The sequence below is a fragment of the Wasmannia auropunctata genome, unplaced genomic scaffold, assembly GCF_000956235.1.
Source record: "Wasmannia auropunctata unplaced genomic scaffold, wasmannia.A_1.0 LD336037.1, whole genome shotgun sequence".
NCBI classification, from domain to species: domain Eukaryota; kingdom Metazoa; phylum Arthropoda; class Insecta; order Hymenoptera; family Formicidae; genus Wasmannia; species Wasmannia auropunctata.
The window spans coordinates 429151-447275 of record NW_012026853.1 but is presented as its reverse complement, the minus strand read 5'-3'; the positions used below and the strand labels follow the sequence as shown (position 1 = coordinate 447275).

The 18125-nt window shown below is 35.6% G+C and overlaps 1 protein-coding gene across 1 annotated transcript in view; it reads right to left on the bottom strand.

The window, feature by feature from the left end:
* The window catches only part of LOC105452139 (alkaline phosphatase-like), a 173050-nt gene extending 157006 nt beyond the window's left edge, over window positions 1–16044 (bottom strand). The window contains exon 1 of the mRNA XM_011693003.1: window positions 15957–16044. Coding sequence (XP_011691305.1) covers window positions 15957–16044 — 88 coding nt within the window. The remainder of the gene's footprint in view (window positions 1–15956) is intronic.
* Window positions 16045–18125: the final 2081 nt, after the last annotated feature.

Genomic DNA, 18125 nt, shown 5'->3' with positions numbered 1-18125 from the left:
GTGTGTGTGTGTGTGTGTGTGTGTGTGTGTGTATTGAGTTAAAGTAAATAGAAAATACCTCTTTAACTTTAGAATTTGATGCGAAAATTTATAATGCATATGTCTCTCATATAAAATTTCATTTATTTTATAGAGTATCTATTACATAATTTAATAATCTCTCCTGTCAGGCATAATGCATTTTATATACCACACGTTCGTTTCCAAATATCCGTTTCCAAATTTAATCCTAGAATCTGATGCGAAAATTTATAATGCATATGTTCCTCATATAAAATTTCATTTATTTTGTAGAGTATCTATCACATAATTTAGTAATTTCTCCCGTCAGACATAATGCATTTTATAAACCATGCGTTCGTTTCCAAATATCCGTTTCCAAGTTTAACCCTAGAATCTGATGTGAAAATTTATAATGCATGTGTCTCTCATAAAAAAATTTCATTTATTTCGTAGAGTATCTATCACATGATTTAGTAATTTCTCCCGTCAGGCATAATGCATTTTATAAACCACGTTCGTTTCCAAATATCCGGTTCCAAGTGAAAACAAATTCTCGGTGGGAAACCAGAATATTCTTACTGCAGAATATCGTATGCCCGGTAGCAAAACCAAAGTAGCTGCGTGCAAACGAAAGCAGGGCGCAAAGATTAAATATTTACAAACGATCAACCAGATTCATAATCGACTTCTCCGGTGGCGGCGGCGAAAAGCCGCGGGAGCCTTTTAACCTGCCGCATCTGCGATGCAGATGTCTGGCACGACTCTGAGGGAGAAAAGTTGCGGGTAACCACGCAGATTTTCACACGCCGCGCCTTTTAACGGGGGTTGACGTCTCGCTCCCTATTAGACGCGGCGACGTCGCGTCGCGTCGCAGCGATGCCATTTACAATGCAGAGCGTGCACTCGATGAGTGGCCGCCGCTTTTCAAAAGGGCGCGCGGGTATGTACATTCGGCTGCTCGCTTTTTAACGAGCCATTACCATTTTTCCCGCTTGGTCGAATTCGCCGAATAAACTCCGTAACGCGATCGGATCGCGCCCGAGAGAACTCGATCTGCGATATAAATTCGGAGCCGGATCGAGAGAGTTCGGTCTCGGCATATTTCCCCCGCATTGTGACACGATCAATTTGAGAAAGGCTCAACGTCAAAGGCTCGCAGTAAAAATATCGAAGGATCTCGCGCTGCGTGAGAGAGATTACTTTGCACGTTGATTGCTTCGCTGCCTGTGGCAGGTTAATTGCTCTGGTCCTGGTTGAAAGGCGATATTTTTCGTCAAGTTTGCGCACTCCGGATATATCGAGCACAATTATACGACAGATTATAAAAACAATGTGCGAAACTTTGTAAAAAAAGTTCGCGGAAAAAACTTCATTTTATATCACAGAGAATAAATTATCCTTCGTCGTATAAATGAAATTCATAATTTACATTTGCAGGATATCCTATATTATTAAGTGCACATCGAGAGGATCACTAGTCATCTCTATGTGAAATATCTCAAGTTTTTCACATTCCTTTACATCAACGAATTCTTTGAGCAATTTAAGGTCGACTTTTCCTTAAGAAAAGTTTGATCGCATCCCATCTCTCTTCACAACTTTTTAATATTCAGGATTAAATATCTTTCTAACTAATTCTTAGATGAAATTCAAGTAAAGTAAGGTTCACACTTCAAGTTAAATGAAGAATAAGATATTATTTAAAACTTAAATTAAGCACTCAAACAATCGAATCAAGATTTGAACTTCATTATACAATAATGCATGTAGAAATCCAGTTATACTTCTAAAGCTCACTTTAGATGACCTATAATTTGCATCAAATTGTAAGATGTCATTCTAATTTATATGCCATATACTGTAATGTGTATATGTGAATTTTAATATATGTATATTTTATATTCTGTGTGTATTTTTATTCTTATTTTTATATTACTAAAAATTTAAATTTTAATTTTAATTTTATCCCAATTTAAAAATTTAAATTTTATCCCAATTTCTGATAAAAATTATAAACGTTTAAAGCTTTAGTCTTGAAACAAAAAAGAGAAAAAATTTGAATATTAAAAAATTTTGAATTAATAATTAATTTAGAAATATATGTATATTCTCTATAATGGAAGTTTTTTGTACTTTTGAAATATTTAACGAAAAACATATATAGATAAACCGTCATGTAATCCACATTGCACGCACCTGTGTATAGGACACCTATTTTTCAAAAAATGTTTTTATACCATGATGATAATCCACAAAGCAAGATTAGTAAACAAGTGTGAAGCTTATGCAAGCTTTTTCGCAATGTCCCCTGATAACAATTTTTTTCACAATATTCGAAAATGCAATAACGTAATAAAGAAAGAAGTAAATTTCCTATCGTACATATGTTAAAAACTTTCAGATTGTTCGAATAAATTGATGTTGATAAAATTTATGATTTTGAAATAAATTGTAAATATATTATATATATTCTTGCACATTTATAAAAATAGACTTTATGTTAAATAAATTAGTTATGTTTTTAACGTTAATTGCATGTATATTTTCTTTTATGAAAAGTCCAAGAGCGAGTCTAAATGTCGGTCAAATCTTCCAATTTACACAAGAGCAAATATTCAATATATCCATTGATTTAGTGATCATAGTTCAGTAACAGATGCAGCACCATTTAAATCCGTACATTTTGTGTCGTGAAATATTCGCGCCCTTTTCCCGCTCGTAACGTACACGAAAGGATATTTATGATCGCGGGACACCATCGTGAAACAGAATAAAAGTGCAACGATAAAGTTTTTCGGTTTACTCGGGGGATTGTATTTCTTATGCGCCGTGTCGTTGAGCACGCGAGCATTTTTCATACGCACGAATAATCATCGGTATGAATAAAAATGAGTGTGAGCCCCATTCAGAAGATGTAAAGTTCTAACTCGATTTATTTATTAACAGAATGAATAGATTTACACCTTAATCCTGAGTACATTTTCCAGTAAAATTCTCTACTTTACTGTCATCAAAAAATATCGTGAAAGTTGAACGTGAAATTAAAGTCCTGCTGTAGCAAATTACCAAAGCAAATTTATTCATAGAGAACTAAAAAGCAACAAATTAAACTTTATTAATATAAGAGAATCATATTTCTTTAATATATATAGGTACATACCTATATACCTATATACCTATATACCTATATATGTGTAACAGAAAGAGCACGATTTAGAGAGAATTAATATATTATAAAACTTATGAAAACTTTATTTCTTGAGCTAAAGACGTTTATTTCTATTTTCATCTCACTCGCCTCGCAACTATTCTCGAGAATTAAATTTTAGTGACAGATCATTTATCTACATCCTGTTTTTATCGTCTTATCGTGATCTATTTAGCGATGATTAAATCTCGCGCTATTGTTATTAAAATTGTATCAGTCGAATCCGAGCTTGACGCTGATCAGCTTGAACAATTCACTTTACCTCGTAACGTCGCAGGATCGAATGGCGGCTGCTGTGCGATAACGTTTACGATTGCCGATCCTCTCGCGCGTTGTCGATAAACTCAGTGCGAATAAATTTCAAAGTTCGCAGAAACTTCGTACGGCCACAAAGTTTTATGAAGGTTGTAACGACGTTGCGGCTGTTCAGATGTAGAACGAGAAATAGGAAAGTATAGTCTAACCAGCTAAAGAAGAATACAGAAAGAGAGAAAGGGAGAGGTGTGCATAGATATAGCAAGAAAGCAAGAGAGTAAAATTGAAAGAAAAAAATGATAAAGAAGGAAAGGATGGAATAGGTAAAGACGAAAATAAGAGGAAATTGATAGAAGGATAGATATAAATATAGCTAGTATATACAGGGTAAAGACACTTAGGCGGAACTAAAATTATACTCTAGCAATTAAGCGATCTATATTCATGGAAGAAATCACTTAATTAATCATAGCTACTTTGATTCATCGTGCAAAAATAAAAGGCAAGAATCCAACCGAGAAATTCACGTCTTTTCATAATCTGCGAAATCTGTGCAAAATAAAAGCGAATAAATTGAAGAAATTTGGAATGAGTAATTCTATTTCAAATATTATATGTGAAATTCGCGTTTTATAAGTGTAATCGTCTGTGTATGTGTTATCTTTAATTTTAATTTCTTAAAATGTCAATTTAAAAGACTCAATTCGTTAAAGCACCGATTTACTAAAGAAATAAAAATATAATGTATAAAATCTATTAGGTCCAAAGAAGAAAACATTTTTTAATTTTTAAAATCACAATATTTCTGATAGAAAGAAATATCTTCCTATAAATATATATATATATATACCAATACAATTCCCTTGCCTTATTATTTGATAAAAATCAATATCTCATCTTTACGAGCTATTATAGTAAAAGTTTATTGGAACAAGCGTATTAACTTATTGGATATCTATTTTCAATAGAAAGCAATGAAACACAAAAGAAAAAGCAATCAACTATAGACTCGCTAAGAAATGTACAAAATGTTATAAAACTTAGTCAGTCTATTTATTTTTAATGTAATTTAAATTTATTTTCTATATTTTTATGTTAGTCTATGCGTTTCAATTATACATTTACACATTCAGTACCTGATAGTATAGTTTACTAATGACTGCGTTATTAAAGAGCTAATCGTCGAAACCATTCTCCGAATGTAAAATAAAGTTAGGTGAGCAAAATTATCCAATATTTGCGGTTAGTAAAGTTATACCAATGGGTGATATAATTCGTTGTGTGATAGCAATAGAATTACATCGCATATAAATGGAGTTATTTCCCGTATAACGAGCCACATGAGAGACGAGCGGTTCGAAACACGATTCAAATACATAAGATACGGAAATCGCTAATGAGTTCCGCGGTTTCGGTGATTGACGAGTAACGAAATTTAGATAATCTCCATAATTTTACAATCACTCAAATTTAATTGACTAACAAGTTGAGATGATCGAAATTACAGCCCACAGTGACTATGATTGAGCAAAATGCTCCGGCGGAATCTTTCAACATTTTCTGACAATTATATCAACGATTTAGCCAAGTTTACTCAATTCAAAATCAATCTAGATATCGTTTACGAAGAAATGCAATTATTGGATACCGTTAGAAACGTGCTATATACACAGAAAAATTTAGCGAAACCAAAAAATTACATAAAAGATAGATGGGAATTCAATCTGTTTAAACAAGATCAAATTTCTGTTCGCTCATTCTATTCGTGCTATTTTGCTTGTTATTGCTCGCGCGTGTGTAAAAAGATGGAATTTCCATCATATTTTAAAATGAGGGAATGACATAGTTTAAAATAGTTTCGCTTAAAATATAAACTATATGGAGGGAGGGAGGAAAATTGGATAACTCTTTTTATCAACTCTAGATGTATTCTCAAATAAGTGCGTGAAATGCTGCCAACTTTACTGGCAACGCAATGTTACGGCGCAGTATTTGCAAAGCAAACTAGTCAACGCATGGCAACTTGTGTATAATGCATTTCCCCTCATAAACACGGCCATTAGCGTCTTTGTTATTCTTTGTTTAGTTCTTTTTTTAGCAACACTTTGCGGCGTCCGATAAGCTGTCCCGGAAAATACCGCGTACAATCAGCCCAGTAAAGCAGAAACGTGGCCCTACAGTCGGTGTCATGAGAATAATCTCGCATTTGCTGCTCTTCCCTGCGGCCAAATAAAGAAGGGCTAGTGCAGCAAAGAAACCATAAGATATGGTTTGTGATAACCGATTTAATTATACATGGATGCATTCATTACGTTAGAAACAGAATGTAAAAACGAATTATAAAAGGAAATGAGGACTTAAAACTAAAACTTTTATCCGTTTTAATTTCGCTGCAGTATGAAAAATGTATTTAGGAAAAATACATATGTTGCACTTCTTGTCGTATTAATGTAAAAGATTTCTCTGTTATTTTCACTATTTTCGCGGATTTTCAAGCTTGTACTAAATCATAACATATTGCTACTAAGATTTATTCTCAATTCTTTTACAAGCATTACCCTTTTTTATATGTGTTTTATAAATGTATGTATTTTTTGCTAGAGCCATTTCGTTTTTTTCTATCGTTATATATATTGCCATATATAAATAATTGAATCGATTACCCTGCAACCTTAACATTATTGCATTCTTAAAAATAAACATGTAAAAGAAATAGCTTTCACCTATTTATTCACTATCGATCGAAGCGCTGCATGGTTTTCGCGTCAAAGTTTCTTTTTTATTTGAGAGATCACACACACATTGCGGGGAAACATTATAAGTTCACATGTTCCACGATGAGAAAGAGATACGGTCGAAGAATTCTGTATTGCAGTCGCGGAGTTCGAATTTTAATGCGCGGAGCACGAAGGCGCTCCGAAGAAAACTTTAAGCGGCGCGAGATAAGTGGGACTTAAGTTACCCCCAACTGGGCGATTTACGTAACGTTACTTCCGTCTCTCGCCGTGGCACCTCTTTTCATCCCGGCGGTGGCTCCAATAGGAGCGCATAAACCGCGAAGTCTGATAAGCGGGTACAGTGGCGGAAAAGGTCCGCTAAACTCCAAACGTGACCGAATATATTGCACGAGATTGCTGCGTGTTGGAGAGTTGTCCGTGTGGATTTATATAACTCTTTTCATGATTTAGCCCGTATAGTATGTTAAATCGAAGTTTGGCATGAATACGGCGTAAATATAGCGATTCTCCATATACATATGTGGAAAGGAGTTATGTGCATATAAAAAATGTTTATACAAATTATAAAAATTTTGAATATATACACCGTGTTATAAGCTTTGATCATGCCTGCAACTGTTTTTCTGAAAAAAAAATTATTACTTTTTACAAACAAGCTTTACATTTGAGATGCGCATATTTGATTATAACCCTGAAATATACAAATCTAGCTTGTTATAATTTTTAAATTTTTAAATTATGTCTTGTTAACGATAGTTTTGACACTAAATTAAAACTCACTATTCAGATGAGTCATTTTTACAAAGTTTTGTATCGCAAATTTTTTACCATCAAACGGAAGAACATTTCTGTGTTTTTTTTCAGCTAAAAAATATATGGAAAATGTATAATATAATCCAACACGTATAATTTCGACGTAAAATATATTTTTCAAAATACATCTATCCAGAATATCCTACAAAAAATTGAAAACGAGTATCTTAGGGAAAGCGTCAGATGAGATGCAAAAAGACTCGATTGTACAACGCCATCGAAAGACAGTCCATTACGCAATAAACCATCCTCTCGAGTTCGATCCAATTATTATCGCGATACGAGATAGCACGCTGCATCGCGAACAGGCGGAAAACTCGTACGTTATTTTCCGGATGGTGTTACAAAATTTCACTCGCTCGCGCGCCACTGTAAATTATTGTTTCAATATTTAAAGCGCCCGAGCCCGGCCGTTTGTGATTTTCATGGCGATGCGCGCCATTCTCAAAATCACGTAGCAAAGAAATAATTCATATTCGTTACTCGTGCGTGCGATATAAAATTCCAATTGTAATTTCCCTTTGATTTACCGACCGTATGGTTATACTCCATTTGTCGGATGCATAAAAGCGCGGATAGTGCCAGGCTATTGCTAAGCCGCGGACATGATGGATAATGTATCGGGGACACTAGCTCATAAATTGCACACGTGACAATAGTTCTTTCATTTTAGTGACACCTTCCGCGCATTTGTATTATTTCTTTTATTTCAAAGATACGAGGATACATGTATGTCTCATCAAAAATAAAAGGAAAGGAAAATAAAGGCAAAAATGTGAAAAAAAGTATCTAATGAACGCGTGCTTAACGTCCGCAAAAAAGGCATGCAGAATTGCAGAGCTTTTTTTCAAAATATTCGAGAGAGAGAGAGAGAGAGAGAGAGAGAGAGAGAAAAATCGGTAGACAAAGAAACGAGATTGTTTCATCAATCATGCATTTGCACCTATGAAGTCTTTAATATTCGAGTGTCCCAGTCTATACGGTTTTAATCCAGTTACCTCGATGCGTTGCGAATCAGTCGTAATTATTCAAGTATCGCGTTTGTACAATATATGGACTAATTAATGACCATTGCGCCTGGCAAGTATCTTTACAACCACTCTCTTGCGTATACATGATGCAATGTGAAAATTATACGTTAGATGCCACTGTAATTAGTAATAACTAAGCATTGTTGAGTATCCATATCAAAGAATGAAGTAATTAAACCCTGGCTTGTTACGTGCATATTGTAAGCAATATTCACGGCAATTCATATTTCTTGATATTATATTTCCAGTGAAAGTACTCCAGTGAACTCCTGAAAGTTTATCGAATCAACATTTCTCCTTTGAAATGTTGAATAAAGTATTAATATTTTTTTCTAAAATATCAATTTGATTTTTATATTTCCACATAGCGATAAATTTCTATTATATTTGGCTTATGTAACATACATAGTTGTATTAATCTTAATCCAATTCGATTTGTCATAAAAGTTTCGAAAAAAAAGAGAAGCGGAAGAGAACGTCACAATCAGTGAGTCACGAGAAACCTCTCTCTCTCTTTTTTAGTAGTTTCATCCCATTTTAAAATTATTTTCGAGTAATTTCATGAAAATATAATATTACTTCCCGGTGCTTATCTTGAGATATCAGTGAGCATAGAAAATCATTACAAAGAAATTAACATCTTTGATTTATCTATTCATTTTTTGTGCAATTATATAAAAATTAGAAATCAAAGTTCAAATTCTGCGACATCGAGTTCTAAGACGTTTCACGTATCTTATCAACAAATTTCGCACGAGATCGTGAGAATTATGATTTGGATATCAAGCACTACAGGCGCAAAGGATATATTAGATTTGAGCGTCAGTATATTACGCGCGCGTAATACGGCTGATCGCGTTTAACGGAAACCAATGGCGAAGCGCTTTCCACTTGCGCCGTATATCACCAGCGCGCGAACGTCTGGCGTACAACGTGAACTAATATAAGCACAAACGGTCAAACTCTTCGGGCCGTTACGTAACTCAAGACCAGTTTGTATGCAACTTACTCGAAGCGGCGCCCGCCGATTCTGATACGTACCAATTAAGTGAACTAACCGCATAGATGTAACGTTAAGCTTGTTAGTGCCAGTACAGACGGTACGTGGCATAACTTCGTGTAAATGGAAAACGATATCGGATCTCGCGCCATCGCCGACGGCGAAATAACCGGACTTCCAAACAAAGAAATTGATCGATATAAAATTAATTTTACTGTCCGTTCGAACAAAAGTGTCACGTAACAATTTTGCAAAACGTCGGGAGCCGTTGCGCGACAGTATGTCAATTACACGACGGGTGCATGATGCGTTTAATAGTTAAGTCAATTCATCAGTGATTCCCCCTGGACATTTCCGCCGGTAATACGGACGTCAGCATCAGCAGCGAAGCCACACGTGATGCACGATTACGCGAACGACTGACATCCCCGTGTAATTATCCCGAGCGGTTGTACGCAGTTGCTTGAATCCTCGCAACTGTACTCGGATACTCGGAGAGAGACGGAGACTTCCACCAGCAGGAAGCAACCGGATAAAGCGACCCTGCTGAGGCCCTGCCCTATTACCGGTAACGATCTTTTTGCTCCGAATAACAGTTACGTACGTCTCAAACGCGCGAGGAAGAAGAGCGGAAAATTGCGAAAAACAAGATTTCTGCTAACACGAGAGATTGGAAAGAGGCATAAAGATAAGAGTGTGTTCAACAAGTGACGACTGAAAACGTATATTAGAATCTCAGCATGTCTAAAATAACGGAATTCAGTACACGCGTTGAAATTTTCCAGCCCTTTTCCTCTTCTTTAAAAAAAAAAAAAGAGTATATCTTACGCGCATAAATTAATGTCATTAATTTTAATTTTCAATCCATTTTGTTTCAATTAAAACCCCTATACTATAAATGGACATTCCCTTTGGGAAAATTTCGCTGGCGTCCATGTTACTGCTATATATATATTACGTCAAAGATTAAGCAATTTTGGCGAATTATATTTTCGGGACCGCGGATAGTTAAAACCTCATATTCCACTTAATCGCGAATTAAGTTCATTCTAACGGAATTTTAATGCAATTCACTCGACGACAATATAATAGAGTCTCGAAATTTTAGTTCAGAAAATAAATTTCGCTTGAAAGTTCTTGATATAAATATGTATTTAATAGTGCAAGTATTTAGAGCATTCGCATCTAAATTTGAAAGGTAATAGTAACTTGAAAGGTGGGCGAAACGCTCACGAATTGAAATTGACATTGTCGATGCGAACAAAACCCGTACTGTAAAGCCACGAAATCATGCGAGAATCGGCTATACTCTCGCACGCTCGCATAATAATCAACCGCGGATGGCTAAGGAAACTCCCGCAACTTAGCGTATTCGCGCAACGTGCACGTGCAACTAACGCACAAATCGTATGCGCGCCCTGCAATCGACGTCGCGCAACGTTTTAACATTTTAGAGCACCGCGCGCAATTGTGTTCACCAACTGCTGCGATTCGCTCCGATTATAGAGCGTTATCGTTATGCAGCTGTAGATCCGCGGCGTAAGATTGCGAGTACAATCTCTCGACAATGCGCATACCGGCTAGATCAAACGGTCGAAAGCACCGTAAAGGACTTTAGCGATATTAATGGAAGAAAGAGCACATTATGTATAATGAAGACTTATGAGCTGCAGTTAACGTAGTATATAATCGGATCATTCGCGAAAAAAAGCGAGATGCTCTAATTTAATAAGAAGATAGTGCTGGTATTAATGCTTATATTTTTATTTCGGGTAAATGTCTGTTGATGTTAATGTCTATTATATAATTATACACTCCGTTTTTTTAAAGTACCTGAAATTCATTGATTGTTCTTTCAGTATAGATATCATCGACTGATAAAAAAAATTGCTATTGATGACAAAACATTTCAATCATGAATTTATTCAAAATATATACAAATATAAATAAAAAAATAAATGGAACAAATTAAATAAAAAAAAAATAAGTAAAATAAATACTAAAAAATAAGTACTAAATTTAATTTGTTGTTAATTCAAAGTTCAATACGCTTGAATATTAACATGCAAAAATACACAAATCACTTCAAACATCAAAACTCGTAATATTATGAATTGATTATATATATGATTGTTTCAGAAAAGCTAACTGATATTTACAGAATCCGTAATATTTATACAATATAATATATAAATACTTAAAACATCCACGACGACGCAAACGTTAGCGTAATACGCCTCTTGAAATCTTGGGAACGCAACACGTTCATATAGCGTCGTTTTAATAAAGAGCATTATTTAACAAGCACTCTTGTATGTGTCACTCGTAATAAAAAGTAACCAAATTAACTCACTATGTGACACACGCGTGTGTGTGTGCTCGGTATGAGAGATAAAGAGTCGCCTGAATATATATCGCATGAAATTCTGCGTTATTTCTAAAAACTTAATTATATTTTATTTAATGATAAACTAACGCGGAGCACACCTGACGATATATGTGAGACGCGTATGATAAGAAATCCGTTTTAGTGCGAAAAAATATAGCGATAATTGTGATAATTTAAAGACAAATGTTATCACCGTTATACAGAAACGTTATTATTCGTTTCGTTAACGTTTGTTTTATTTGATGGCACATTTTAATTATTTACATAAAATTCGATCATAATAAAATTAATAGAGAATATAAATATAAATTTGACACTTCTAACTCTTATAAAAAAAAAAATATCTTATCTTCAGTTTTGTAACTTTACAGCAGAATATAAAATGTTGCGTAAAAAATACAAAATAAAAAGTAATATATTATACATCATATTTAAATAGAAAAATTTTATAATAATAAATTGTAATGTATTTTTAAAGTTTCTTATTATAAACATTAATCAAAATCTTTATATGTATATTTATTATAAAAAGCTTTGCCTCTGAATTCAAGTCAATAAAAATGTCATTTTTTTATTTGTTACGATTTTTAGAGCTCAATCAAATATTGTTATTTACAGTTACATAGAATGTGTCATACTGTTTCTTTCGCAGTTAACTATTGCGTGGTAAACGTTTGCCGTAGCACTTGTCAGTCTAAGTAGAAATGTTTGCTTTTATTCACTGCGGCTTTGAATGGAGAAATAGAAGCCCACACAATATACTCGGTTCAGACAATATTATTGTTCGCGCGTTAGTGTGGCGTTAATCTAAATCGTTCATTATTGAGTCGAATATACGCTTCTACAATAAACTGGTTCTAATCTCATATGTCGTCAACTAGAACTATGACTATCTATACCTGCCATTGCTGTGGAATAAATAAGCAACTTGATAGACATTCGACTGAATAGACATTCTATCAACTATAAATACGTACGAGACAAACGCATTCTGGAGATTTCTGCAGAGAAAGAGAGATAGGCAGAAAGAGAGAGATAATACATGTAATACATAATAAAATAATATAAAATATAATTTTTACTATGTAATATTAAAATTGTGTATTTGGTGATTTTGTATTATATATAATATAATAATATAAAAACTCATAAAATACTAATAAAAAATATCTCATATTATCTTAAAAAAGTTAAACAATTAAATACAAAAAAATCTTACGTCATCAATTTGTAAATTAAAAATTATTCAATTTGTTTTCAACATTGAAAACAAATAATCTCCTTTTAATCTGTCTTATATAGCTTATTTTATAATTTTATTGCATGTACAATACATTTGATTAAAATCACTAGCCAATATTTTAGTTAAGTTTATTCAATAAACTGCCGATTTATTTAAAAAACCATTAATTAAAATTCCAACGATTATCGTAAAAATAATTATTTCAAAGTTTGTCGTTTGATATTTTAAACAATAAATTTCCGATTTATCGGTATATTGCAGTTTTTCGTATTTTGGCCGCGTATTAAATTGCAAATCAGGTTACGTGGGCATTATCGTCCAACTTATTAAGTATCCCCGATACGTGAAAACTTTTGGCTCCACCAAGAACTCGGGAGCTCCCGAAGAAAACTGTTATTAGATATCAAACTTATATACCGCGTCGCACAAGCTGCTGGACTTAAGAATATTTACCAAGTCTAAACATCTTCTTGTGTATAAGAATTCCCTATATACATATGTGTGGAATAAACGTCCAAAAAATTTTTAACGTTTTGGCTATTAGTAAGCCTCGTGTTTCACTTTAAGCTTCACGAACAATTCTGTTGCAACAAACAAGCAAACTTTTCGCCTAATCCTAATCCTAATCCGACAAACTTTTTACATTTTCCCATAACAATTCCAATATAGCGCTTGTCATAATAAAAATTATATCAGATTGTTAAAAACATATCCGCGTTGCGAAGTGGATGTCGAGCTACTCATTGAACTTTCGCGCACTGTCGATATTTTATATTTTATGAACAAAATGATTAACGCAACGGGGAAACATAAATTGTTCGACTAAAGCCGTATTGAGCAACACGTTACGCATACTTTAGACGTACTATTAAACGGCAGCAGCACGTAAGCTTGATCAAGTTGCAAACGCGCATTATGTAGTACAGAATGCATAAATTATACGCTAAACTAGATCGTCTGAACACGGCCTAGGATATGGGGATGACGAAGTGACGTTCATTAAACCTGCAGTTAGAACAATTAATTGACAGCGAGTTCTACAAGCCCAGTGGGACGTTATCACTGCAAGCGAGCAAAGTGGCACTTGATATTGAAAATAGAGTATATTCTTACAAGCTACTTCTTAAATTATATATTAGTAGCATAGAAAACAACATTTTATCCGTATATAAATCTGAATATCGCTTGAATGGTTATATCGTAATTTAAATTAATTGATACACAATACGCATAATGCACAAGTTATTTCTTGCAAAGTATATAAATCCATTAATTATGCTTTTATTAAATATATGTTTTCAATTATTATTATATCCGAGAAGGTCATTACTCATAATTGATTAAAATTGAAATATATATTTTAAGTTTTTGATTTTAATCACACCAACAAATGTATTCATTATTCTATTGACATTAATAATGTAAATATTTTTGAATAAAATATATAATAAAATATATATTAAGTTGTTTATATAATTTGTTATAAATAACTATTTCTTTTCTAATTATGCAGTAATTTAAAAGGCTAATTATTATAGATTGATGCAAATAGATGACACGTTATTATGCTAATTATGCAAAGAGAGATAATCTAAAATAACAGCAATTCAACAGTATTAATATTGTTTTGATTTTTTATGCCATTTACTATTTGGTTTCGTATTAATATCAGAATGTATCTAATTGTATAATATTTTTAATTATACCACAAAAACTTTATTAGAACTCTTGTAATTAACAATTTAATATATCGTCAATATATTATCGTTTTTGCGAATTACATTCCCTTAGAAAGGAATTTATTATTATATTGGTCTAAGAGTAACAATGGTTGATTAACTACTTACTGTAACTGTGTACTGTGTGTACTACTCGAAGGGTCAACCACTATGGCAGTGTACATTTCTTCAGAAATACAATTGCTAGTATTGCGGTAATACAATATGCTAGCAATATACTATCAATACAAAGCAATACGTTAACAATACTTGGCAATATTATGTGCGATAGATGGCAATACATGAGATAATAGATGGTAATGTTACTGACAATACGAAAGCACAATACAATAGCAATGCTAGCAATAAAGTGTGATGTATTGCCATAATTAGCAATCACTGTACAGTTTTTAGTAGTAGTTTACCCTTCGGTACTAATATTATACTGTATGTGTGTGTGTAAATGCATGTGGAAATGTAATGTTTTATTGATCAGCTACTAATAATATATGTATATTTATACATAAAAAGAATTCTGTGATTATCTATATCTGTTTCTATTTGAGAATTATTTAGCGCTTTGCAAAGTTAAAAATCTCTCGATCAAATTTCAGGAATAGCAAAGCTCACAAAATACGATATTTGTGACAGTTTAGCTATCCTCTGCTTCACGCAGAAACTGAGTCGTTACAGAGGCGGTGCCGTGGCAGGGGAAAAATTCTGCTCTAGCAAGCATACCGAAAATCATCTCAATCGGAAATGTAAGGATAACGAATCGACGATACAATACGCACGTCCATTGTGTCTGCCAAGAATCGCGGAGCTATATTCACCTGCAGACCGTGAAAAGCCGTTTTCTGGCTATAAGATACCATCCACTGGCGAAATTGTTTTCCTGATCGATATTCAATACAAAGCTACTCCTTTGGAATAATAATAATGAAATTCACGAGGTGTGTCACATCCGAACGGATCACAATTCACATTCGAAGATTTATTTAAAACCTTACTTTACATTACGGTACGAAAATCTCTTTGATCGACTGTACAATCGTTCTATCGTGTCTAGAAGTATGTGTTTTGATTCAATATAACATTTATTTTATAATATTTTTATAAAAGAATTTAATTATTATTTTTAATAACATGTGAATAATCATAAAATTATGCAAAGTACATGTTTGCTGTTCCCTCAAAATGTATCGGAAAATTAAAATAAAAATGCTAAATATATAAAACATAAATCTTATAAAAATTTTAAATTACATAATAATTATTTAGTATCTAAAGAAAATTGTTTTTTTTTTTATAATTGCTAAATTACATTTTTTCAAAAGAATAAATGAACGAAAAGCAATTGTGTTTTTTATAGAAAGAAAGAGTCACGTAATATACTTTGGTTTCTCTCCTCCTTTAGCGTGCGTCTCTCATTTCCGAATTCGCACCATTATGTGCACTACGTGCTCTTTAGCTCCTACACGCTTTCACGTTATTATCGTTGCAATCGCAAAGACCACGATAGGCCTTACGACAGGAGCATATTCGATGTAATCATTACCTCGTTTGCCGGCCTGCACAACGGTTGCACAACTCGCCAATAGCACGACGGTGAGGGCGACGTTGATATGCAATGGATAGCGCCGCATCTCCGAAACGAGAAGGGGCCAGTCGCTACGTGCTATCCGTGCTACGCTTCTTCCTCATGCCCCTCTTCAACAGTTCTTTGCCAGGACGAGCCGGGATTCGCCGTGAAAATTACCGAGCACGAGCAACACGGCGGCGCACTCACCGAGATCAGAGTACCCTTATCTCACTGTATTACCCTCTTCAATTTGCGTTCAGTATTTCACCGTCGCGAAAAACGCGTCGTCTCCCTTACCCTTTCATCCCGTCACTCCTCTCGCGTTTCTCCGCGCAACTCGCCATCCATCGTCGCCTTCGTCTCACCGTTTGTTTTCGCCGGATACGGTAACGCGCCCCGGGCGCATCCGATCGCGTAACAGGATCGAACAAAAATGCGCGCTCAATATATCGTCTACCTGGGATACAGCGAACAGCGCGTGTCGAATAAAAGGAGGAGAGTCAAAGAAGCGGACGCGTCTGGCGCGTTAACGCGAGTTGTTTCGCGTGGCGGGAATCCTCGGCAACCCGATTCGCGGCAGCTCGCAATCGCGAGTAACGCTCGTTGCACGAATGCACCGTTCGGCATGGTGGCCAAACGTGATGCGTACGGACGATCCGCCGAACGGTTGTTCACCCCCGCTCGTCGGCCGCGAGTACCATCGACTGCGTGATCCAACGTGCGATCGATCCGACGTCCAACTGTTCCGGCGCCAAGTGTATGTCGCGATGCTGCAGATTTTTCAAAATCGTTCATCGGTAACATATGTCTCGGTCTCGATTCAATTTCTCGAGAATGCGAACTTCTGGTCGTTCTCAATTGCACTGTGCATAGCGTGATAACTCTGATCGAAATCCTTCTTTTTCTCCCGTTTGTATCACGAGTAGAAATACAATGCGGAAGGAAACGGCAAGAATCACCGATCCGAAGTTAGATAAAACTGCCGGTGTAATTTAACCTCGTATCATGAAAGTTCTTTGCTTCTTGTAGAAAATGACCATTAGAAGTGAATAAAACTCCATACCTCGTTACACCGCGCCGGTGACGAGAAAACTAAATTGATACTCGTCAACAAAGTTCAATTCGATTAACGTGCCTCAGGTTCGACGTATATAGTTACTACATGACTATACACGGGCGCACGTCTAAGCCCTCGTTTTTCTCGCATCTTCGAGAAGCCCGTCGCAGACCTTCTTTTCCGCCATAAATCACCGACTTTGCCCTCCGTGCGCCTCTCTCCGTATAATCAGCGCTTTCTCTCAAAGCGAGGGGAAAGCTCAACTGGCGTTCACCGAAAATTCGTTATTCGTAAACGGAACACTGCATGCGAGTCGAAAGCTTCAAAGCAGCCGGGTCTTCACTACCTAATGAACGTGAATATTTACACGCGCGTCGGAGCACACATAAGTGACGCGGTAATCACGATCTTGTGACAAGACAAATTCGCATGCTCGGTAGCTCATTAATCGAAGGATAAAATACTTCGCCGTAACACTTTCCTCTATTCCAAGATTTTAAGTAATCGGTTTCGAAACGGAGCACAAGGAATGCCCTTCTTCTTCTTTACGTTTTCCATTCACGCGTCTTTTCGAGCGTACATATATTTCTCAAATTCCGGCAAATCCCTTCGATCCTTCGATCCCTGCCAATTTTCTAGACAAAGTCCGCCGAACGTATATTTTCGCGACACCAAGATTCGATCACATTCGAGGACTCGTCGTTATCCGCTTCGATCGCGCGATCGCACCGTTCATCCGGGGAGGAGGGGAGAATCACCAGGTCCCCGTCTGTCGGTTTTTCGCTGCGATAACACTCGTCACCGCCGTGAAAATTCTATCTGCCTTGTTGATCGGCTGTCACACGTAGATCCTCGGTCGGCACGCACGATACGATTACCACCACGAGGAACGATGTGAGGGTGAAGTGAGCTTGGCGTGACACGGGACCGACAGGGATACTGGCGCGCGTACGGGCGGACGCGGGCGCAGTGGCGCGAGCGTACCGTCGGGCCCGCCGTTTCTCTCTCGCTTTCGGTGCGCGCCGCCGGACCGAGCTGCGACGACGCCAGCCGTGCCAGCCCGAATGATCGCATCCGCGCTGCTAAAC